The sequence below is a fragment of the Stegostoma tigrinum genome, chromosome 10, assembly GCF_030684315.1.
Source record: "Stegostoma tigrinum isolate sSteTig4 chromosome 10, sSteTig4.hap1, whole genome shotgun sequence".
Classification (NCBI taxonomy): domain Eukaryota; kingdom Metazoa; phylum Chordata; class Chondrichthyes; order Orectolobiformes; family Stegostomatidae; genus Stegostoma; species Stegostoma tigrinum.
In genome coordinates this window covers 27,392,044-27,418,518 of record NC_081363.1, presented here as the reverse complement: position 1 = coordinate 27,418,518, position 26,475 = coordinate 27,392,044, and the positions used below count along the sequence as shown (strand labels likewise).

At 42.4% G+C, this 26,475-nt stretch overlaps 1 protein-coding gene across 1 annotated transcript in view; it reads left to right on the top strand.

The window, feature by feature from the left end:
* rin3 (Ras and Rab interactor 3) overlaps positions 1 to 26,475 on the top strand; it is a 108,995-nt gene that overhangs the window by 11,786 nt on the left and 70,734 nt on the right. The window contains exon 3 of the mRNA XM_048538379.2: positions 11,016 to 11,130. Within this exon, the coding sequence (XP_048394336.1) occupies positions 11,016 to 11,130 (115 nt within the window). The remainder of the gene's footprint in view (positions 1 to 11,015; positions 11,131 to 26,475) is intronic.

Sequence of the window (26,475 nt, the reverse complement as noted above, 5' to 3'; positions counted from 1 at the left end):
GCACTGATAATCAAGGCTAGTGTTTGTCCAATAGTTAGAGATGACTGGTTCAGAAGATCAGGATATACAATCAGTTTTTGTCGTTAGTGGAATTGGTCCACTGGTCCCCTAACAGAATCTACAATGTGAAACAAAGTAGAAGAAATATTGGATCTTTGTGATAAAGGGACAGCAATAATCATGGACAACTTTAATTGTAGAATCCCTACTGTGCAGGCAGAGATATTTGGCCCATTGAGTCTGCATATTGCTCCAAAGATCATCCCAGCCTGATTATTACCCTCTAATCCCTGGAAACTACGGTACAATTTAGCATGGCCAATCTACCTAACTTGCATACCTTCGGATTGTGGAGGAAACCAGAGTACCCAGCAGAAATCCACACAGACACAGGGATGACATTCAACTTTCACGCAGTCACCCAGTGCAGGAATCATGCACCTATCCTTGGTGTTGTGAGGCCGCAGTGCTAAATACTGTACTACGATCTCTACAGATAAGGTGGAGAAAATCTGATTGGTCATGGTAACCTGGATGAGGAGTTCCTAAACTGCTTTCATGATAGCTTCTGAAAGCAACACATCCTGGAACAAACCAGAGAACAGATTACATTACACAAACATATTGTGTGATGCGACAGGACTAATTAATTACTTCACAGTAAAGCATCTGTAGGTAGCAACAACCACAGTATGATTGAATTTTAAATTTAATTTGGAAGAGAGTAGATTGGATTAGAATTAGTATTTTAAACTTAAATGAGAGCAACAATGTAGGCATGAAAGTGGAGCTAGCTGAAGCAAATGGGCGTACTTGGCTTGGCAGTAATTCAGTAAAGATTTAGTGGCAGAACATTTCTGAATAAGTATAAAGAACATTCCTACCAAAAGCAAAGAATTCCAAATAGAGTACCCACCATCTATGGTTCACTAAAGCAGTTAGAGAAATCATCAAACCAAAGAAAAAGTATATAACTTCATAAATATGAGTAACAGAAGAGATGATTGGTCAAAATATAAAGAACAGCAGGGCATCACTAAAAGATTAATCAGGAGGAAGACATTTAACTATGAGAGGAAGATAGGTAGGAGTGCAAAAAATGGATGGTAAGAATTTCTACAGTTATTTGAAACGGAAAAGAGTAAGTAAAGTGAGTGTTGGTCATCTAGAGACTGAGAATGGGATTATTTGTAGATAATAACAAAATTACAGATGAAATGAGCAAATACTTCTGTCTTCACTATATAAATACAAGAAATGTTTTGCTAATAACTGTGAACCAAGAGGTGGAATGGAGAGTAGAATTATGTAAGATTGCAATCACAAGAGAGGTGATACTGAGCAAACTGATGGAGCTGTGGCTGACAAGCCTCTGGGTCCGGAATGATTTCATTCCAAGAGACTATAATGGATTGCTCATAAGATAATAGTTCCATTGGTGTTAATTTTCCAAAATTCTCCAGATTCATTTCCATCAGACTGGGCAACAGTAAATGTAGTCTCTCTGTTCAAGAAGGGTGGGAGGCAGAAAACAAGAAATGACAGATCAGTTAGCTTGACGTCTGTCATGACGAAAAATTAAAATTGAAATGCCAATGTCAGTATGCTACGTTTTAAGCAGGGCATTGATAAGGCCACATCTCAAATGCTGAATGCTATTTTGGTTGTTTTCGAAATGATGTAACAGCCATTGGAGGTAATTCAGAAGGCGTTTACTAGATTGACACCTGATATAAATAGACTGTCTTATGAGAATAATTTGGATAGTTTGGGCTTGTTTGTCTAGAGTTTAGAAGAGCAGGGGGTGATTTGATTAATGTGTAGAAGATCTTGAATGGTGTTGACAAGGTAGACTCAGTGACGGTGTTTCCTCTGGTGGGTCGGTTCAGATGTAGGGGACATGGTTTTAAAATTAAGGGTAAACCTTTTAGAATAGAGATGAGGACAGTTGTTTTCTCTGAGAGGGTTGCGTGACTCTAGAACTTTCTGCCTCATCTTATTCACCCTCAGGCAACTGTGTGGAGTTTGCCTGTCCTCCCTGTGTCTGTGTGGGTTTGCTCTGGTTTCTTCCCACACTCTGGTTAGATGGATTGGCCATGCTAAGTTACCTACCCAGGATAGGTGGGTAAGCCATGAGAAATGCAGGGGCAGGGTAGGGTATGCTCTTCAGAGGGTTGGCGTGTACTCAGTGTGCTGAATGACCTGCTTCCACACTGTAGGGATTAGAACATAGAACATAGAACAGTACAGCACAGAACAGGCCCTTCAGCCCACAATGTTGTGCCGACCAATGATCCTCATGTATGCACCCTCAAATTTCTGTGACCATATACATGTCCAGCAGTCTCTTAAATGACCTCAATGACCTTGCTTCCACAACTGCTGCTGGCAACGCATTCCATGCTCTCACAACTCTCTGCGTAAAGAACCCGCCTCTGACATCCCCTCTATACTTCCCTCCAACCAGCTTAAAACTATGACCCCTTGTGCTAGCCATTTCTGCCCTGGGAAATAGTCTCTGGCTATCAACTCTATCTATGCCTCTCATTATCTTGTATACCTCAATTAGGTCCCCTCTCCTCCTCCTTTTCTCCAATGAAAAGAGACCGAGCTCAGTCAACCTCTCTTCATAAGATAAGCCCTCCAGTCCAGGCAGCATCCTGGTAAACCTCCTCTGAACCCTCTCCAAAGCATCCACATCTTTCCTATAATAGGGCGACCAGAACTGGACGCAGTATTCCACAGGATTCTACACTACTCCCATATACCTGCACTTAGTCCATTGCCTACTATAGTCATTGAAAAATTTTAATCTAGATTTAGATAAGAGACTGCATTGGGAGCAGTGGATAGAGTAGACCAAGTTGACGAATGTGCAGGTAAACCCCTGTCTGAAATGAAAGGTTTGTTTTATCATATCATACAGGGGTTCACCTGCACATCCGTCAACTTGATCTACTGTATCCGCTACTCCCGATATGGCCTCCTCTACGTTGGTGAGACAGGCATAAACTTGAAGATTGTTTCGTAGAGATCTGCACTCTGTACGTGACAAAAAGCAACACATTCTGCTTGCAAATCATTTTAACTCCCCATCCCACTCCTTGGATGACATGATATCCTGGGCCTCTTCCAGTGTCACAATGACACCACCCACAAACTGGAGGAGCAATACCTCATTTTACACTTCGGGAGCCTACAGCTCAATGGCTTAAACATGGAATTCACCAGTTTTAAAACCTCCCCACCCTGGCCACATCCCATGTCCAACCCTCACTCTCATCCCTGCCTCCTTGACCTCACACAACCTGTCCATCATCTACCCCAACCATTTCACTGACCAATCCCGACCACTCCCTACCTGCACTCACCTATCACCATCCCACCTACCTTCTGCAGCCCCACCCCTCCCGTCTCTATTTACTTCTGAGCTCCCTTCCCCCTTCCCATTTCTGAAGAAAGGTCCTGGACCGAAATGTCAAACTTCCTAATTTACCTTACAGTTTTTACATGCACTTAACTTGCCCTTTTATAGATCACTCTAATTTCCATTTCTCTTGACTGTGGAAATATCTTCTATCAATGGCGATAAACTATAAGCTTTCGCCAATATCTAACAGCTTCATTTTTGAGGAGTCTCTCTTTATACTGAGAATTACGACGGTTACTTCATTATTTTCACTGCAACTGCTGTAGCATGATGCATTTAAGGAGGTGAGTAGCATCAAATCAAAAGAATTAGACAAGTCAGCTTATGTGATTCTACACAGATAGCTGTAATAATATGTGAACGCAGCTATGTACCATTTGGTCTGACATACTGGGATTGATGTACATAGTGAGAGGTAAGTAACCAATTACAAACAAACACAGGATCAAAAAGACAGACAAGCACGATCATGCCAGGCAATTGCTATTTCTAGTAAGAGAGAATCTAACCACTACCCTTTAATATTTGATATGATTACCATGCTAAATCACCACTGTCAATGCGAGTTGCCATTGACCAGAAATTGAACCAGACTTGTATAAATACAATGGCTACAAGAGCGGGTGAGAGGCTAAGAATCTGGCAGCAAACAGCTCACCTCCTGACTCCCCAAAGCCTGTCCACGAGGCATAGGCCAGGAGTGTGATGGAATACAATCCACTTGCCTGGATGGGTGCAGTTCCATCTACATCATGAATCAGGACAAAGCAGCCTGTTTGATTGACATCGTATCTACAAACATGCACTCCCCACCAATGCCGAGTACAACAGTGTGCACCATCTCAAAGTGCACTGCAGAAATCCACTGAAGCTGCTTAGACAGCACCTTCCAAATGCATAATTTCTACAGTCTAGAAGGACAAAGACAGCTGGTACATGGGAACGCCACCACATCCAAGTTCCACTGCAAGCCACTAACCTTGCAGACATGTATTGCCATTCTTTCATTGTCATGAAACTATCTACGTGGGCCTACCTACACCACATACCTGCAGTGGCTGAAGAAGGCCTCTCACCACCATCTTCTCAAGGATATCTAGGGATAGGCAATAAATGCTGACCCAACCAGCAATACCTATATCCCATGAATGATATTTTTAAAAAGCCATGTGCACTCATTCACACACAGGAAAACACACCTTCATGAATTTTCCGAAAACAAAATAAATCTGATATTATGCCTACCCAAGATCAAATATACATAAGCAGACAAAGTCAATTGCTATAGAATGTAATATTCCTTTGTTCAGATAACAGTCTGTAACTGCTGCAATAGACATCACCTTGTTCCTATTAACATAAGAGTACTGATATCTCTAGAGCACACTGCCATGCTTGTGAATGGTTTTAAAGAGGAAGCAGATATTCTTTCAGAGATAATGGGAACTGCAGATGCTGGAGAATCCAAGATAACAAAGTGTGAAGCTGGATGAACACAGCAGGCCAAGCAGCATCTCAGGAGCAGATATTCTTTCACAGTTTTCCGTCAGAGTCTACAGAAACTGAATTTGGCTGACAGAGCCATTTCCAAGATATCTAAAACACTACAATAATAAGCCATCGGAATTTTAAAATTTATTTTTGGCTTAGGTTTAAAATAGTTATGGAACTAGGATAATATCAAAGATATTATTAAACTAGAGAAGGTTTAGAAAAGATTTGCTCTCTGATGAAGGGTCTAGGCCCAAAATGTCAGCTTTTGTGCTCCTGAGATGCTGCTTGGCCTGCTGTGTTCATCCAGCTTCACACTTTGTTATCTTGGATTCTCCAGCATCTGCAGTTCCCATTATCTCTTACCAGGATATTGCTGGCAGTGCATGGTTTGTGGCACAAAGAGAGACTGGATAGGCTGGGACTTGTTTCACTGGAATGTGTGAAGTTGAGGGGTGACCTGAGGGAGGTTTATGAAATCTTGAGAGGTAGAGTTAAAGTGAATGGCGGGTGTCTTTTCCCTAGTGTGGGGGATTTCAAGGTGAGAGGAGAAAGATTTAAAAAGGACCTGAGGAGCAATGTTTTTACGCAGAGAATGGTTTGTGTGTAGAATGAACTTACAGAGGAAGTGGTAGATCTGGGTACAGTTACAATGTTTAAAAGACATTTGGATAAGTACATGAATAGGAAGTGTTTGGAGGAGTATGGGTCAAGCACAGGCAGGTGGGACTAATTTGGTTTGGAATTATGTTTGGCATGAACTGGTTAGATTGATGGGTCTGTTCCCATGCTGTATCACTGTATACCATTCTAAAAGAACAGGAACAATAAAGCATTAAAATTCTTAAATGGCCAAAGATTAATTTCAGTGGGAGAACCTTCACTTTATTGCGCCAGAAGTTTTAATGATTCATGTGCTATTTTGGTAGGAAAATGGCATCTGTGCTGCATATGCTGTCCTCTAGCATGTTAGGTGCCAAATGCCATCTTAATGAATTTGTAGTTTGAGCGATGTAATTATTTGAGATTTAAGCTTGGTAGCAAGCTTTATTTTAAATTTGTTCATAGGATCAAGACACCTCTGCACAGGTTTTTACATAAATTGACTGTCATCATGATTAGGCTAGCCTTTTATTCCAGATTTTTGTTGAAATAAAATGTCACTATCTGCTATAATGGGATTCAAACCCCTGGCCCTCGAACAGACTTTTCAACTTACTTTCCTTTAGGAATGGGGTGTGGGGTGCAACTGCTCTCTTCCCCCTCTTAAAAACAGTCTTGAAGATTACAGTATCACACACACATGGACACAAAAGTCATCTACTCACCTACAATAGTAAGCAACATGGTGATTCTATTGAGATCAGCCAGCTAGACTTCATAGAATATGAGTTCCCTGATTGGGGCTATCAATCTGGTCCAATCAGGGAGCCCTGACTGACATAAAGGGTGAGGGTCAGGGATATTGGGCCCACAGAATGCCTGACTCAGTGAAAGACAGTGCTATTGTTAAAGGCTGTGCATTTGTAAATAAAGGGTGATTGTTTTTTTTAGTCATTTTTGGGATGTGGGTGTCGCTAGCTGGCTAGCATTTATTGCCCATCCCTAGTTGCCCTTGAGAAGGTGGTGGTGAGCTGCTTTCTTGAAACGCTGCAGTCCACTTGCTGTGGGTTGACCCAATAGAGACGGAATTTCAGGATTTTGACTCAGCAACAGGGAAGGAACAATGATATATATCCAAGTCAGGATGGTGAGTGGCTTGGAGGGGAACTTGAAAATGGGTAGTCTTCCCATATATTTGCTGCCCTTGTCCTTCTAGATGGAAATGGCCCTGGGTTTGGAAGGTGCTATCTGAAGATCTTTGTTGAATTTCTGCAGTGCATTTTGTAGACAGTACACACTGCTGCTCCTGAGCATCATTGGTGGATGGAGTGAATGCTTGTAGATGTAGTGCCAGTCAAGCAGGCTACTTTGTCCTCGATGGTGTCAAGCTTCTTGAATGTATTGGACATGCCCTCATTCAGGCAACTGGGGAGTATTCCATCACACTCCTGATTTTTGCCTTGGAGATTGTAGACAGGTGGTGCGATGCCAACCTCTGAAAAGTTAGTTCATGCAAGATAATCACAGTTTTAAACACAAGGCAAAAGGGGCCATGAATACATCATGGATGAGTGTTCTGTAGGAACTTTGATACTTGTAGCCAGGATGACAGCTGTCTGAGTGCTTTCAGGTGAGATTGTAGAAGTCTGAGCTTTCATTGCGGCAATAAGGCATTGTGTCTGCTTGTGCTGCAGTGGAGGCTGAAACATAATGATGAGAAAAGACCAGCTTATATTTGTGTAGCACCTTTAGTGACCATCAGATATCTGAAAATACTTCACATTGAATGGGTTTCTTTCCCCCTCAAGTGTAATTACTGATGCAACGCAGGCAGGTTTCCAAAACCTAGCAATGTGGTAATGGCTTGTTGAGATGTTGATTGAGAGATAAATATTGGCCATTGACAAGATAGGGACATCTTGTCTGTCTTTCTTTGAAAAAGTGCCATGGAATACTTCACATCTTCCGCAGCAGGCAGCTGGAGTCTCATCCAAAAGACAATCCTGCTGACCAAGCAGCGCTCCCTCAGTGCAGCAGTGAAATGTCAGCCTCAGTTTTTTTTTGCTCTGTGAGTGGAACCTTCTGACTCAGAGGCAGGAGAACAAACAGCTGAAAGACACAGTGAGTCACTGAATCATGATCGGGTTCTGTGTACGTTCGCATGGCAGTAACCACCGCTTCCTTGCTGGATGAAGGACACTATCCAAACTCTGCACCAAACTCTGTTCCAAATTAATGCCCGAGTCCTCCATTTTCCATGACAATGACCTGTCGGACTTTTGTTCTCAGACTTCTCCATCAAAGTCTCTGCAGCAGGTGAACTCACCATCTGAGGGGACTGATACTTAAATAACTCCTTCTCACATCCTGGCTGCAACCCACTCAAGAACCGTGACTCACAAAATCCCAGTCTGTTCCTCTGCAAACAACAGAAAGTGCCAGTGTCTGAGCTGATAGCTGTCGGTGTGAGACTAAATGTGCTTCATCATCATAAACTCACTGCTCCTCTTAGGCTTCACACCTCCCTCCCACTGCCTGACATGGTTACAGTTCTTCCAATCAGAATGGAAGGCACAGGGTCAGACTGTGATGAGATCTGTGATAAGGCAGAAAAAAGTAAGCAGTCTACACATACACCACCGACAGCTTGCAGCTAACAGATATGGTGACCAGAGGCAGAGAATGGGAATAAAGAGGGTGAATCAGATAGGAACTCTCCACTGCTTTTGACAGCCTCTGCCTCAGTTACAGGCGCACCAATGGGTGGCATGTTGGCTCAGTGGTTAGCACTGCTATCTTACAGCACCAGTGACCCTGGTTCAATTCGAAACTTTATTGACTGTGTGGTGTTTGCACATCCTCCCTCTGTCTGTGTGGGTTTCTGGGTGCTCCAGTTTCCTCCCACAGTCCACAGTGCAGGTTAGGTGGATTGGCCATGCTAAATTTCCCATAGTGTCCAGTGATATGCAGGCTAATTGGATTAACCATGGGAAATGCATGGTTACAGGGATAGAGTAGGGGGCTGGGTCTGGGTTGAATGCTCTTTGGAGGGCTGGTGTGGACTCGATGGACCAAATGGCCTGCTTCCACATTGTAGGGATCCTAATGATTCCCAGCATTGTTTCCTCCACTGAGGCAGAGACATGCAATAGTGCCTTTCCTCTTTTAGTTAAATTCCACTGCCTTCAATTTGTCCTGCATGAGAAAGGGAAGTGTGTCAGGGAGTTCTGTGCAATGTGGTTTAGTGATGTGCGTTCCATGACGGAATAGCTGTGAGAATGTCATGTTAAATTAGTAATAGTGAGTTGAGAATATGACTGAGGTATGAGTTGTGTTTGATCAAGGTTTTTGATAAACTGGTGAACAGAGTGCATTGAATAGAGTATTGCATCAGACTAGTGATACAGTTGTAGACTGAACTAGACAACTCCAACAAGGTTATTAAACAAGTGCTACTTACTCCAGTTCCTTGATGTTCAACAGTTGGCATTGACAATGATGGTTACCTGCTCCTGCTGCCTTCTTAGTGCATTTCTGGCACTGCCTTGGAAAACAAAGGCACAGACTTGCTGACTTGTTGAACTATTTCTGAAGGCACTTCGTTTCCTCCAGCCCCTCTTTCATGATTTCTGATTCCCACTACAGCTAAGCTATGCTACATTTTCAAAAGTTGCAGTCTGATGCTGGTGCAGAGGCTAGGTTTAAGTGGTGCTAGATCAAATTTGAACCTCCTGCTGAGACATGGCACCATTCTCCAGCATCACCTACATAATTGGCAGGCAGCAGGAAGTTTGCCTCCTGTCTGCATTACTTTGAATGCAGTCTATCATAGAATTTAACTCTTAGTCCTGAATTTGGTAGACAAGCAGCAACTGAATATTGAAATACCTTCAAACAGGAGACCCTATGAATAGAGTAAATATACTCCAATGGGAAGAAAACACTTCCAAAGTTAATGCAGCCAAATGACAAAAGTTAGATGTTAAAATGGGGCAGAGAAAAAAACAAGTAAATTCCTATTAGGAGAGGCCCAAGATGATTGGAGAAAGAATGCATAGGACATCTAAACATATGGAGTCAGAGGCCAAAGAGATTATGAAAATAGTGGTATTATAAAAGGAAACACAGAAGTCTTTAAGAAATATAAATAGTGAATAGGAAGTCAAAGAAAGGGTGTGCCTGCTTAGGGACTGAAGAAATTTCTTTTTATGCAGGCATGGCTGAGGTACTAAACATGTAATCCTCTAGAGAAGAGGATGCTTTAATGTAGGCTAATCACTGACATGGTACTTGAAAGGTTGACAGTACTCAAAGTAGAATGGTCACTTGAATCCAGACCCTGGATCCCCAGAAGTAGTAAGGAGGCCTCTGGACAGCCTTTGGCCACAATCCTCTCAGAGGGCATGGGGCTGGCATCATCAGATATGGAGGATTAGAAACCCCTGTTCGAAAAAGGGGTAGCTGGACCTAGAATTGAAATATCACACAATTAGCCTAATATCGGTGATGAGGAAATACGTAGAGATAATGATGTAGGATACATTTTGATGATTTTGATTGAGTTACAGATGAGGAGCAGGAGTAGGCCATTTAGCCCCACCAGTCTGCTGGGATTACAGCAAGTAATGGCTGATCTAATTGTAGCCTCAACTGCACTTACCTGCCTACCCCCAGTAACCTTTGACTGTATGGCTTCTGATGAATACCAGTATTTCTCTCCCTTTGTTCCCTCCCTACCAACTCATTCAGTGTAGCGTCCAAAATGTTTGAAACCTGTTCTTCTCCTGTGTTGTAGTATTTTTCAATGTTTCCCAGCTCGGATTCGGTTCTTGCACAACTGTGCAGTGTCAACATGTCTATCCTTCAAGTGCTATGAATCAGTCACAACTTCGGCACCCCCCCCATGCACTCATCCAAGCAATCAACTTTGTGATCGGCTAGACACTAAAATCATTAAAATCAACAGGATGCACAAATTTATATACTACTTGGTGTTATACAAATGGAGACAAAATAATGACCCTTTTCCACTTGTTGAATTCTCCGTTTAGTTTAAATAGACCAGGTTGCACTCCCCACTTTGTTTTTTCCTCAACGTTCATCTTGAAAAGCAACATTGAGTGATTTATTTCAGTTTACAGGAAAATAGGTGTTAGCTGTGATTGTCATGCTCCATTTCTAGACCAGTGATGCAGAGCTCTTTCAAATGGAACCACGCATGCACAGACAACTGAGCACTTGACAGATGGAAATTATTTTTTTCATAATTGTGCTGTACATCTCAGCATCTTGGAGTGAAGACCATTGATACTATGCATCAGTAAAAACATGGAATGGATAGAGACGTCCACTGTTCTCCAATAGTTAGGTTTCTGGGGATTGTTTTAACCAGTTAAACTTGATTTGAGTACAGGGTGACCATTCTGTCTGTACCTTCTTATTTCCTAGAACTTAATCATGACGATTTAGACTAATTCATTCCTGTTTCCAGAGATTCATGGTGAGAAAAGATTGCACCCTTTCAAACATGGTACTTTCAGTGAATTTTCCTGGACTTGGTGGAATCCCTAACATTCAAGATTACTCAATAAAGGAAGATAAATCAAGTGAGTATTCTCTCTATATCTATTCAGGTTGCTTGCTGTGATAATTGCATGTAACTTGATCGTTTTATCGTGTTCTAAGATCTGGTCAGTAGAATAGCTATATAACCACAAGCACTTACATTTCAGCACAGTGAACTAATTATGGTACATTCAAGAAATAGTACTCTATTTGTTGTATTTTTTGTGTTATCAGTGAGTGACAAATTAAGGATCATGGATTGTTCACTTGAAAATTTCATTTAAGTATGTTTATCAGCTCAGAGTACAAGTTGCAGTTACAGATAACTGTGTATGCATCCTCTTCCATCTTGCTTCTGCTGCAACGTACACAGTACTTGGTCATGTGGTTTCATCTTGCTCCTTGACTCATTCACATATCCAGCCCTTAAAGCAATGCATCTCTGAAATCAATAACATTACCAGCTCTTTTTTTCACTAAGATCAAACTAAGAATGAGAATGTGTACATTGGAGTAGTTGCAAAACTATTTACACAGAAATAATAATTGAAACATTTAGAGAGTAAGGAGTCAGTTTCACAATCCTTCTGGACCTTGTGATTGTATAACCTTCCAGAGATTTAAACTGCACAGTTTGGTGTGCTCATGTTGTAGCTATGTAGGAATTTTGCATGGTATCAACATGTTGATTGTTGTCATCGTGATCTTTCTCAACTTCATTATCTAAGTGCTTTTGTGTGTTTTATGCAGAAATGGAGTGTTGTACAATTCACTGAGTTAGTTTTCATTTCGTTTCAATTTGCTCCATTGTTGTTCTGAGTTTGCAGAATGCACACTTTGGATAACCCCATGTTCCCTGTGTGGGATGTGTAACTCTGACATTGATGGGTTGTGTACCTCTACGGTTATGACCTACCTTATACAAAGATTAGGCAGAACTGTGTTTCGGTCATGCACTCCCAGCTTCATTCTGTCTTATTTTTTGATGCCTGCCCTGTATTTCTGGGAATGTGGTAAGGTGATGACTTGGCTAGGTTGTTCTAACTTGCCTGCCAAACAACAATCTCTACCAGTTCTGTAGCAGGCGTCAAAGTCATGTCCCTGTACTTTTACTAGAATTTGTGTGCTATGGGCATGCACTTGTCAGTGGTTTGTGCGAAGTCATTTCCAGTGACTTGTGTCTAGTTTCCATGTGATCTGCCTACTAAACAGGCATGTATCGAATCTTGTGATGCTGAATACTAGAGCAAGTGTTTCACATGCTACACTGAAATAATTGGATTGTGCTTGCAATAGTTCTTTGGATCCAAATGCAATTAGTTTGCTGTCATGCATGCTGCATGCTCCTTATCATTTCTGGGAAGCACTGATTTCCAGGATTGCCTTCTTCCTTGGGCGATAGTAAGATAGGATACAGGTTCACACATTCTTGTTGTGATGCAAAAGGAAACCATTGAACTTGTTGTGTCTGAAGGAGCATCATGACTCCGTGCCATCCTGCTGCCTTTCCACACTACTCTGAGTATTGTTTTCTTTTAAATAACCACTTAATATACGCTTGCATGCTTCAGTTGAACCTATCTTCACCTTAATCCCAGGCAATTTTACACAAGTCATATTTGCTTCTTTTGCAAATTACCTTACACCTGTGCCCTCTCAATCTCAATTCTTCTGTGAGTGGGAATAGTTTCTCCTGATCCACACTTTGCAGGCCCTCATAATTTTGAAAACTTCTATCAAATCTTCTCTTCACCGGCTCTCCTTCAAGGAAAAGAGTTCCAACCTCTCCCATCTATTATGACTGAAATATCTTATCCCTGGATCCATTCTTGTAAACCTCTTCTGCATACTCTCTAATGCATGCATATTTTTACTAAAATGTCACACCTGGAACTATGCACAATAACCCATCTGAGGTCTAACTAATGCCTTAGATGTATTACTTCATACACGCCGTAATGAAATTCATCTGCCACCTATTCACTGTCTCCACTAATGTGTCAATGTCCTTTTAAACATATGTATTGTCTCTCTCACAGTTGACAATGCCTCTGAGTTTTGTATCATCTGTACACTTGTGTCCCCTGCACACCAAAATCTCGACCATTAATTTATATCAGGGAAAGCAAGTGACATCTCTGCCAAGGAATTCCACTACAAACCTACCTCCAGGTTGACTGATGTTTATTAAACATTACTGTCTCTTTCATATCCTTCAGCCAATTTCATATCTATGTAGTTCCTTTACTCCATGACCAACAATTTTCCAAAATGCCTGTTGTGTGGCAATGTATCAAATGTCTTTTGGAAATCCACAACTAGCATATCAACAACCTTCCTGCGTTTTGTCTCTTTGGTACCTCTTCAAAATACTCCAGCAAATTAGCTAAACACAATTTTCTCCTAAGAATTCCATGCTGGCATTTCTTAATTAACCATATTTTTCCATTTTGACTATTAATGTTATCAGAATAATTGTTTCAAGAAGTGCCCCCCACCTGTGAAGTTAAACTATGTGGTCTGTAATTACTGGGCTTATTCTTACAATTTTTTTTAAAGTGAGGATGTTAACATTGTATGTTTCCAGTCCTTTGGCACCACCCAGAGTCTATGGAAGATTAAAAGCAACCAACTATTGCTTCTGCAATTTCCACTCACTTCCTTTTTTGGATGCATCATGTCTGGTCCCACTCACTAATCAAGTTAAACACTGACAGCTTGTCCAATACTCTATTAATTTTAAATCCCTCTCGTGACTGTGTTTCCTCCTCTGACATCACTGTCTGGGTAGCATCTCCTTCTCTCACGAAGACAGATGCAAGGTAATCATTTAACATCTCCATCATGCTCTTATCCCCTTGTGTAAATCCTTTTTTTTTGTCACTGAATGGCCGTTTACCAGCTTTGTACTGTTCATATGCCTATAGAAGACTTCAGGAGTTCCTTTTGTGTTCGCTGCTAGTCTTTTTTCGCAGTCCGCATTTTCTACTCTTTTTCCAACAACCTTTGGATCCTGTCCATTTAGCCAGCTGTGCTCTTGCTCCATTGGAGTAAGCTGTCCCCCCATTTAATTAGTCTTATTCTGGATTTACCTTTGTCCTTTCCCACCACCATCCCCAACCGTACTGTACGATGATCACTACCCAAAATGCTCCCCCACTGTAACTTGCTCTACTTGGATCATCCTCATTCCCAAGATTAAGGTGCCTCTTTTTTGCTGGACCAGAAACATACTGGTGTACAAAATTCTTCTCAATACAATTTGCCTTCCTCCTTTTCAGCTATCACTTTCCAAATGTATATTCTTGTCAATGAGGTCCCTGTTATAAGTCCCTATGATGTTTACATTCTGCCACCCAATTGACTTATTATGAGTAATACAACAGGATGTCTGCTAGCATGTATAAAACATGGAGTACTATGCTAGTACTGTGAAGGTGGAGTGATAGTAAAAAGTACTGCCATGATCTACAGCCCTCAGAGATCGATATAATAGGAAATATTAAGTTAATACGTGGAGTTGTGAAAAAGAAAGAAATAGATTCTATTTTGGAGCTGCACTGACTATAGTGAATCTATAGAGTCTCATAAATAAGTTTGGCAAAATGCAGGCACAAATTTCCATGTGGAATTATGATGTTGCAACAATAACAGAAACATGACTCGATGAAGTGCAGGAGTGGATGTTAAAAATTCCTTGTTACATGGCATTCATAGAAAACAGGAAAGGAAACAAAATGGTGAGCGGAAGTATTGGTTATGGAGAAAAGTGTAGTGCTACAGAAAGAGAATGTCCCGGGGATTCAAAGACAGAGTCAGTATGGCTAGACCTTAGGAACTGTGCACAATACTCTAGCTGATGTCTAACTAATGCCTTATATGTATAATTTCATATACTCTGTTATGAAGTTTACCTGCCACCTATTCACCCACTCCACCAAATTGTCAAAGTCCATTTAAATGTCTACATTGTCCTCCTTACAGTTGATAATGCTTCTGAGTTTTGTATCATCTGTAAACTTGTGTCCCCTGTACACTAAGACATAGTGTCCAGGGATGTGCAGGTTAGGTAGATTAGCCATGGGTTAGGGTAGTTCTGGGTGGAAGGCTCTTTAGAGGGTTATTGTAGACTTGATGGACTGAATGACCTACTTCCATGCTGTAGGAGGTCTATGATAGATTGCTTTACAATTATCAAAACATGCAAAGTGGTGCATGATTTTTCAGCAGTTGATGTTAATGCTTGGTAACCATACCAAAGATATCCTGACAAAAGAAGTGGAGAAATCGATAGGATGTAGAAAAATTAAAGCTTGAGAAAGCTCAGTGATTAAGGTCACATTTGGGAATGTACAAAGCCATATCTAATGCAGTATTCATTTCAACTGATTTTATGATATACCATGTTATTACTGGGAAACTTCCTAATTATCTGACTCTGCAGCTGCACTGAGATGTTGGCTTATCGATGGCTTTGCATGTGTTCAGTATAACAAAAGCTGGTTACTGTTCTAACTGACATCACAGACAATATGTGCTCCAGTCAGGCACCAAATCTTTTTTCAAAGAGGTGGGTAACAAATTATCACTGAGGAGCATTTGGTCCGGGGAAGGAGAGATCATAGATGGGAGACCTAGAAGTTCAGATGTTATGAATATAGGCAAAAGACAATAGATAATAGGTGCTGGAGTAGGCCATTCAGCCCTTCGAGCCAGCACTACCTTCTGGGGCAGAGCATTCCATATACCCACCACTCTCTGGGTGAAGAAGTTTTTCCTCAACTCTTTTCTAAATGGCCTACCCCTTATTTTTAAACTGTGTCCTGTGGTTCTGGACTCACCCATCAGCAGAAACATGCTTCCTGCCTCCAGAGTGTCCAATCCCTTAATAATCTTATACGCCTCAATCAGATCCCCTCTCATCCTTCTAAACACAAGTGTATACAAGCCCAGTCGCTCCAATCCTTCAACATATGATAGTCCTGCCATTCCAGGAATTGACCTCGTGAACCTTGATAGTCCCGCCATTCCGGGAATTGGCCTCGTGAACCTTGATAGTGCAGCCATTCCGGGAATTGACCTTGTGAACCTGATAGTCCTGCCATTCCGGGAATTGACCTTGTGAACCTATCATACAATTCATAACAGTAGGGTGCCTTTTAAATTTTTTTTGTATAGAACTCCTGCCTAACAACTAGTGTAGCTTCAAAAGCTGGCTGTTTGTTTGATTAGAAAACCAGTATCAGAAGGATATGGAGGAACAGCAGGGTGAGCGCGATATTGATGTCATGGTTCTTGGTTTTTTTATAATTTTTAGTTTACTCTTGGGATATAGCCATAATAACTTGGAGGCTAACTTGTCAGTAATGCTGTTCCCACGCACTTTCTGATGTAGTCCTTTTATGTGATACAGATCACAGACTTGGAAGGTGCAGCTGATGGAGTCTTGGTGATTTCCTGCAGTGCATCTTGTGGGTAGTACACACTGCGCACACAGTGTGATGCTAGAGGAAGAAATTACTGCATAAGGTGGTGATAGGACCAATGATCAAACAGACTGCTTTGTCCTGGATGATGTCAGGCTTCTGGCATTTGTTGAAGCTGTATTGATCTAGGCTAATGTAGAGTATCCATTACACTCCTGACTTATGCCTTGTAGGTGTCGGATAGAATTTAAGATTTCAGGAGATGAGCTACTCACTACTAGTGACTTAGTCTCTTGACCTATGGCTGAACTAGTTAGGTTACTAGTCAGTTGTAACTCCCAGGATATTACTAGTGGGGAAATTCAGGCATAATTGAAATGAAAACCTGCTATTAATCCCATATGGATTAGCCTGGGATATTGGCCATAAAGAATGAATCATGAAAATACCAGCTTATTGCTTGGCTCATCTGTTGGAGCAGTTCCAATTTTGGCACAAGTCCCAACAAGTTGGTGAAGAAGCCTTTGTGGGCTTAACAGGGCAGGCTGTATCTCCAACATTGCCTGTGCTGGTGCTAGCTGGAAAGGGGGTGGTTTAGCTCAGCTAGCTGGACAGGATGGTTTCTAATAGACACTGAAGATAACAGTGTGGGTTCAGTTCCTACACCTATCCGAAGTTAGCATGATAGATTCTCCTTCTCAACATTTCTCCTTGCTGGAACATGGTGAACCTTAGGTTAAATCATCAGTCTTCTCTCCCTCTTTTAAGAGAGCCCCCATGGCCTAGTAAGACTCTGGTGACTTTACCTTTGCCAGCCAGTCCATCCAGTTTTGCTCTCAGAGATAATAGGAACTGCAGATGCTGGAGAATCCAAGATAGCAAGGTGTGAAGCTGAATGAACACAGCAGGCAAACAGCATCTCAGGAGCTGGAAAGCTGATGTTTCGGGCCCGGAAGGGTCTGGGCCCGAAACATCAGCTTTCCTGCTCCTAAGATGCTGCTTGGCCCACTGTGTTCATCCAGCTCCACAGTTTTACTCTCACTCCACCTTTCCACAGTGGTTTGATTTAGTTGGTCAAATAGTCTATTTAAGGGGGAAGTTAAAACTCTTTCACGTTGCAGTGAGTCTAGTGTCACTTAGAGGTCAGAATGAGTAAGAATGAAAGATTTCCTTCTGTTAGTAAAATAGGCAACCAGGTGGATTTTTATGAACATACAATACTATCACAGTCACTACAACTAGCATTTAATTCAAAGTTTAAAATTGAGCTTCCTGTATTCACTTGTACAAAAATCCAATTTCTGAATCTCAATTTTTTAAGCAAAATATTAAAGGGTCAATTTTTACACAGGCAGTGTTTTCAATGGGCATACTTTCAATTAGAACACACCCCCCAAGTCCTGCCTAATAGGGCTTTCAAAAGATCCCATAATATAATAGGGAGGGAGCGGCACCCACTGCAGCCATTTCTTGGCCGTCTCTCTTTCCCTGTTTTTAGCAGGGAACCACTTCTAACCCAGACGTGGCAGCAGGTGGCATTGACTGGGCCTGCAGTTTCAGTGCTGTCCATGGGTCAGGGTAAGGAGAGGAAAGGGAAGGGTCATGCCGTTCTAAATACATAGCTCCTTTGCCCTAAACTGTGGGATACGAAATATTTAAGGGTATTTAGCTAAAAAATCAGAAGTTGATTTTTGTAGAGATCAGCTACACTCAAATATATGTAGTAGTTTCCATAGCTACCATTACAGGAATTAAACTGGTGGCCATATCTTTTCTGCAGAGGCACTGGTCCTACCCACTGGCTGAACATTCAAGGGTGAGCCAGACTCGGCCAGGTCTGGAAGCCATGATTGTATTTGATGGTCAACGAGGAATTAAGTGACTGAGGCCATGGATGTTGTCCCTGTTTGGGAGAATTGCCTGGCCGCAAGAACTGACATTGGACGCCAGTTTGTGAGGTAACTGGGGCAACCCGTGGCAAGAGATGGAAGGGATGTTTGTAATCAGGAGGCAGGGTAGGGTCTGCTTTGGGTGGTTAGGCCTGTTTGAGGCTAACTGCTCAGCAGCCTTTGCTGTTTCCACCCTCCCAACTTGCCAAGCCTCCTGTAAGCCTTTTCTCTGCCCTTGTTCTGAACTCACCTCTTTCCTTAGCTCCTGTCCAATCGCCCACCATGCCATTTCTAAGCTCATCTTGTCGTCTTCCATTCGGGACAGGGCAGCAAAGGTTCACTAATTTGGAATGACAGGGCTGTCCTATGAGAGAAGCTGAGTAAATTGCATCTATATTCTTCGGAGTTTGGAAGAATGAGAAGTGACCTTATTAAAAAGTATAAGATTTTGAAGAGGTTTGATTGTGTAGACTGTGGGGAGTTCTTTATTCTGACCAGGGAATCTAAATCATATGGGCACATTTTCAGAATAAGGGACCAGTCATAATCTGGAAGTGAGAAGAAATGAGTGCACTCAAAAGATTGTAAATCTTCGGAATTTCCACCCTAGTGGTTTGTGGATGCTCTGTCATTGCATATATAAACAGTGGAGGGTTGGTTTGCTCAGTTGGCTGGTTTACAATGTAAAAACATGGGTTCAATTCCTGCTCTGGCAGAGGTCCTATCTTTCCAGTCTTAACTAAGGTGTGATGACCCTCAGGCTAAACTCACCACCAGTCATCTCTCTGTAATGGGAGAACAGCCCTCTGGGCCTGTGGCATCTCTATATTATATTCAAGAGATAGATGTTTGCTCTCTCAGTGACTGAAGGGATGTGGGGAGCAGTCAGGACAGTCGAGTCCAAAATGAGCCATGATTGTATTAAATTGCATAGGCAGCTATAGGTCCATGCAGACACCAACGAACCAGACCTTCTGGTTGCCATCCATTTTAATTCCCCTTCCCACTCCCCTGGCAATATGTCCTTTGGCCTCCTCCACTGCCCGAGTGAGGTCACATGTAAACTGGAGGAACAAAGCCTGAAATTTTGTCTTGGGAGCTTACAGCCCAAAGACCTGAATGTTGAATTCACCAGCTTCAAAATCCCTCCAACCCTAGCCTTGTCCCATGTCCTGCCTCCCTGACCTGTCCTAACCTGTCCATCTTTCTACTCTCCTATCTGCTGCAATTCCTCATGATGTCTTTACTCCTTCAGTTCTAGCCCTTTGTGCATCCCCGATTTAATTGCCCCACCACTGGTGGCTGTGCCTAAATTACCTTGGTCCTGAAACTCTAAATTCTTCCATTTCACATTTCCACCTAACCTTTCCTTCCTTAAAACATTCCTTGAAATATACTTCTTTGATCAAGCCTTTGGTCATCTAATGTAATATCTCTTTATGTGGCTCAGGGTTCTGTTTTCATTTGGACTGCTCCTGCAAAATGCCATATTTATTACACTAAGGAATCTGTAGAAAATGTAAGTTGTTGTTGCTTTGATGGCCTTAGTGTAAAGTGGAAGCCCAGCAATGTTCAGTTTTCCCTTTCTATGATTTCAAATAATGACTGATTACCAAAATTTATGACGACTGTTGGTCACAGTGTTTACAGTGCGACTCCTGTAGTGATTGTAACAAGGTCCTCATTGAACATGAGCTCCCTCATTTGGTCCATTCAGAGCTGCATCAGTGTCAAGGACTTTCCACATGTAATTAAAGGGTGACTTAATGAAGGAATACCAGCCTTTGTGGAGTTATTTCAGTGACAACGACAGGAAAACAATATGGTCTTGAAGAAATTTCTTTGCAACAGTTGGTTTTGAGTTGAGGTATGTATTTTTGGCATTGTGCCATTATTTGGGCACCTTGACTTGTTCGATCCTGCCGTTGAAGACTGGGCACAGTATATGGAAAGAATGTAGGCAAATAACATTGAGCAGAAGAAAAGCAATGGGTCATTTTCCTGAAAGCTTGTGCCCTGCTGTTGTTTTCAGGTATTAGGAGCCTAACTTTCCCTGAGGCACCAGATACGAAAACCTGTCAAGAGTTGATGGATTTATATCAGGAATATTATGACGTCAAGCCTCCCATAGTTCTGCGATGCTATTGGTTTTACACGGCAGTTTGAGAACCAGGGAAATCTGTTTCGGGATTCTTGTTGAGGTTAAGATGCCTGGCAGAGGCATGTGACTTTGGTTTGGTCTGTGGAATTAATGATGTAACTGTGCAGAAGCAGCTACTAGCTGATGCCCTGGACTTCCAAGAGGCACGACAATTGGCTTTGTCATTAGAAAATGTAGCAAGTGGAGCACATGAATTCCAGAGGATGCCAATGCAAGTGGACACTCTCGCCAGGCTGAGTGAGCTTGGGGGACACCTCTTGAGTAAAGACAATTGCATTGCCCCACTCAGAACATACCCTGAACAGAGGGACTGTAGATCAGCCCACAGCAAAACCCGAAAACAAAGCCAAACCGCGAACAAAATGTTAACATTTTCCTCTGGATCTGGGCTGATAAGCCATTGCATTTTCTGCCAGCATGTGGACTGGAAACAGCCCACTAGACCTGAGTTGATTAAGGGAACTCATAGACTGGTATCTAGGAGACTGCAAACCCTTGAAAGCCGACCTACATCTGGGCTTGGAACAGTTAAATTGTTGAGCAACATCCAAATCAGAACCAATCAATGTAAATGTCTGGTTAAATGGTCACCCAATTCTAATGGAGGTTGATTCTGGTGCAGCTGTATTAGTGATTGCAGAGCCAGTCTTTAACAAAATTCATTCTGGACTCCAAATCTTAAGTTTGCGTAAGACCTTGGCTAGACTGAGAATCTATACCGGGGAAGTTGTACAGATTAAGCGTACAACTTCCGTTCTGGTCTCTTATAAGAAGCAGCTGGTTCAGTTACCACTGATTGCAGTAAAAGGCTCAGGACCAAGCCTGATGGGGTAAAGTTGGTTGAGAAAGATTAACCCTGATTGGCTCAACATTTTGCAATTAGAAAATGGCTGCATGAGTGAAGTACTAATTAAATACCAAGACATTTTTCTGGAAGGTCTAGGAGCTATCAAAAGAGACAAAACCACCTTGCATGTTGACCAGGAAGCAATTCCATGATTCTGTGAGGCCCGCCTAATGGGCAAAAGCAGAGGCAGAAATCAGAAGGTTGGAAAGCGAAGAAATCATCAAATCAGTCCAGTTTGCGGAATGGGCAGCCCCAGTCTTACCAATTGTGAAGCCTAACAGGTCGATTCACCTTGTGGGGATTTTAAATAAACAGTAAACCACTTCTTGCAGCTGAATAAACACCCAATCCCTCACAGAGAGGGCCTATATGCAAAGCCAGCGGGGGGTCTGTTTTTCACGAAGCTGAACACCAGCCACGTGTACCTGCAATTGCAATTAGATGAGGATTTCCAGAGGTATACTATAGTTAATGCCCATAAGGTTTGTACCAGCCTACGAGACTGCCATTTTGGGTATCATCAGCCTGTGCCATTTTTCAGCGGATGAGGAAAACATTTTACAAGGTCTACCTCAGGTTGCCATTTATCCACATGATGTGCTAATCACAGGAAAGACCAATAGGAACACCTAGAGAACTTGAACATAGTGCTTTGACATTTCTCCAAAGTTGGCGCACACCTTAGAAGGGAAAAACGTGTGTTCGAAGCTACAGGGCCAACAAGACTGAGTTGTGCCCATTGAAAAATAAAGGTGCCCCAGCTCCCAAGTCTGTACTGGAGCTGAGGTCTTCCCTTGGATTGGCGAACTATTATGGAAATTTCATACATGACCTCTTATCCTGGCACCGTCACATTTACTATTGAAAAACTGGCAGCCTTTTAAAGAGTTGGGTAGCCAAGATGTTGCCTTTAGGGAAGGGAGGAACCAGCTAGAGTCAATGCTGGCATGTGATGCTCCCCATATGGTATCGGGGTAGTGTTGGCACACAGATGGATCAATGGAATGGAATACATAATAGCGTATGCTTCCCACTCTTTGGCTAATGCAGAGTAGAAATATGCCCAGCGAGAGAAGAAAGGTATGACAGTTATCTTTGGTATAAACAAGTTCCACCTTTACATACATACATTTATAAAAGTAACAGGCCACAAACCCCTCCTAGAGCTACTCAAAGAGGACAAGACCATGCTGCTTATAGCTTCAGGTCAAGTTCGGCAGTGGGCTCTCTTTCTAAGTGTGTACAATTACAAGTTGGAAGACCATCCGGGGGGAAAGTAGCAAATGCAGATGCCTTGAGCTACCTCCTACCGGCAGCGCACCATCTCTGATCCTGCTACTGGAAGAGTTTATTCTGGTTTTAAACTTTCGGACGCCCATCTAGTCTCTACTGATAATATCAGACTGTGAACGCAAAAGGATCCGGCCTTGGCAAAGCTGAAACACATGGTGGTGATTGGGACCATCACAACCAGAATTGAAACCATTTTGGACCCAGCAAGACCAGATCAACAAATATTTTATCATGGGGAGCAAGAGTAACTGTCCAAAGCAAAGGTCACAACCAGATGCAGACTGAACTCCTCCAGAGTCATTCAGGAGTTTCCAAAATCAAGATGTTGGTGAGAAGTGATGCCTGGTGGCTGAGATTGGTTAAGAGATAGCCACGTTGATGGGGCAGTGACCAGAGTGCCAACAAGGACAACAATTACGAGCGGCTCCCCCACATTTATCGGAATTGCCAGGTAAACCCTGTATTTGGTTATGCGTTGACTATGCTGGCCCTTTTATGGGCTCAACATTGTTAGCCATTGTGAACACCCACTCAAAATGGCTGGACGTGCATAAAGTTAATTTGTCAAACACAAGGATGATGATAGAAAAGCTGCAAGCATCTTTTGCAACACTTCCAGGTCCCAGAAGTGTTAGTCACAGACAATGGACTATCAAGGAATTCGAGTATTTCCTAAAGTCAACTGGCATTCCATACCATCCATCGTCCAATGGTCTGGTGGAAAGAGGTGACAGAACTTTGAAGGCAACCTTAAAGAAACAGCCTACAGCTTCACTCAATACCGAACTGTCCTGGCTCCTGTTTGATTATCGGACCACCCCTCATTCAACTACAGGGGTAGCACCAGTAGACTTGGCTAATGGAGAGAAGACTCCGCACCAGGTTAAATCTTGATCTCCCTGGACCTGGAGGAGGAGGGTGACACAGCATAAGGAACATCAGTGCTGTGCACAAAACTCCTCTAAACATGAGAAACAGTTTATTTCAAGGGGCAACATTTGGGGTTGAAACCACAGAAATGATGCTGCATGGTAAGAGGCAAAGTCGACACACGGTCAGGTCCTCTGACCTACAAAGTCCGGGTAGGTGAGGTGAGGCTGTCCTGCACAAGGCCATGGACCACATGATTGTTGCAGCCGTGCAAACAAGGCAGGAGCAACACATACCCAGCCCCCCAGAACAGCCGCAAAGGCTGTCACAGTCATGATTTCTCCCCCTCCGTGTAGCCTTAGAAAGACCTCAGGGATGGATGGCGGATGTTGCAGCCGTGATCCTTTACTGCCTGAAGGAGAGGATGAATTTCTTAGGAGACACTCCAGGCGCAAGAGATGATCTGTGGCCCGGTATACATCACCCGTATCCAAGGCTGAGTTGGAAGAACCAGACCCAGTGTGAAAATACCTCAGTACATGCTACACATAGAAGAATCGGTCCATGCCCCAGGACTTAGATGGGGGTGGGGGGGGGGTGGGGTGCGGGGGTTGGGCGATGTAGGGATTGTAACGAGGTCAGCCAGCTGGACATCACAGAGTACGAGTTCCCTGACTGGGACTGTTAATCTGGTCCAATCAGGGATCCCTGGCTGAAAGATAACAGCAGGAGTGTCAGAGGTTCTGCTGTCTCTGAGAGCTGGCTCTAACGAGACCGGAACAGTGTCAGGTACTAAGCACGTGTAAATAAGGTGTGATTGGTGATGGGACACCAGCCCGTGCAGGGTTATTTTGCTTTCAACTGTGTCAACCTCAAAACAAGAAGCAGGGAGCAAGATAATATGAAAATAACTAAATGAGATATGAGGGACCTTGACTGAGTGCAGGGATGAGCAGATTTTTCTAGGTATTACTAGCGTGAAACCTTGTGCTAATCCAGTGTTCCAGATTTCACACCATGCCTCTATATTGCTTGATGTTGGCATTGCAGTTATGATTACACATCAATGGTTTTTTGAATTTATGCCAGTGCCATATTCCTCATCAAATTCAAATGTACAGAAATAGATCAAACTGAACTGCACTATGAAGCATGTGTCTTTTATTTATCATTTGGTTTCAGTTTCCATAATGTGTGCTAATATTCCCGAATTTTATCGCTTCCACTAAACGGTTAAGTTCAACCAGAAAAGCTTAGTCTTACTCCAGTAATGTTCAACTGATGTGCAATCATCAAAGGCATCTGCCACAAATTTGGCTGTCAGCAGCCACAAGGCTATAATTCGGAGACATCACCCATCCCTCCATTAGGATTGAAGCGTTGAATGCATGTGTAATGGGAATGAGAAATAGTCTAAGGTGTCCCTGTGATTGGTGATAAAGGGGAAGCAATTGTTGAAAATCAGGGAAGGTGATGGATGTTCAGAGAAGCATAGCTGTATTGTCATGTGTTACTAATTGATTTGGTGAACTTTTGCTACTGTTGAGAGTTCTGCACTGCATCCTGAGGCTAAAACATCACACTGTCTCTCCATGCCTACTGTCCTGCTTGTTTGTGGATCCTCTGCTCACAACCTGGAAAATTGTCTGAAATTTCTTTCCAAGCTGTTTCTGCCTGCATCCAATGTGTGCAGAGCAAGATTAACCAATAGCAAGGTGGTAATCTCTGAATCATTCATTTTTTTTAGTGGCGTTAAATTGTTAGATAAATATCAGTGAGGGAAGCTGTGGGAACTTCTATTTTCTTTAAATTTATTCACAGACTGTGGGTATCACTGACTAGGCCAACCTATCCCTATTTGCCCAGAGGGCAGTTAAGAGTAACTCACATTGCTGTGGGCCTGGAGTCACATGTAGGCCAGACCAGATAAGGGTGGCAGTTTCCTTCCCTAAAGAACATTAGTGAACCAGATGGGTTTTTCCTGACCATGGTCATTATTAACATCTTAATTCAGATGTTTTGTATTGAATTCAAATTCCACCATGTCTTGGCGGGGTTCAAACCCAGACTTCCAGAACATTATTTGGATCAACAATCTAGCGATACCGCTAGGCCATTGCCTCCCTATAATACTACCATACCATCTGATATATGTTCAGAGAAGGAGGAGTTGGATGGGCATCTCAACCAAAGAAAAGCACTGTTAATACTTCAGTGTCCTGATGATCTGTCAATTAATTAAGAGTAGTATAATGAATCAAGTCACACTTACTTGGGGGATTAAATCTGTGATCACTGACAATGAGCCACTCCAGACAATGTACAATTTATTTTCACTGGCTTGTGTTGTCTTTATTTTGCACTGGAGGCTTGCTCCATCCCAAAAAATTCTGCAAAGCTTCCATAGCAATGATTTGTGCCTTTCTTTGACACAAAGTAAGTTATAAAGTCAACCTACCATCGATGGATCTCCAGGCTTATGTCTGCTTGCTCTTGTGTAGCAGAAAAATGTTATTACAAGAAAGGATTAACACTGTCTGCCAAGTGAGCTCCACGTGTTCAAAAACTAAAGTTTATGAACAAATCGCAATGTGGCCATAATTCAACTTTTGCAATAGGAATTACCTGTTAATTGGTCTTTATCATGTTGTTGCCAAGTCAGGAATAAAAAAAGCTACTATACAAAAATTACAAATCACTGGAGGAAACAGAACAAAAGTGCAAAAGAATAACTCAGTTAACTTCCTTAAAAATAAAACTTATACTTAGTTCGGCACTCAGTGACCACTGCTGAGTTACCATGACAACAATTACGGATGTTGTAACAGTGTGAAAACCACAGTAGAACACAGTAATATAGGTACACGTCATACGGAAGAAAATTGTCCAGAAAGTTGTGT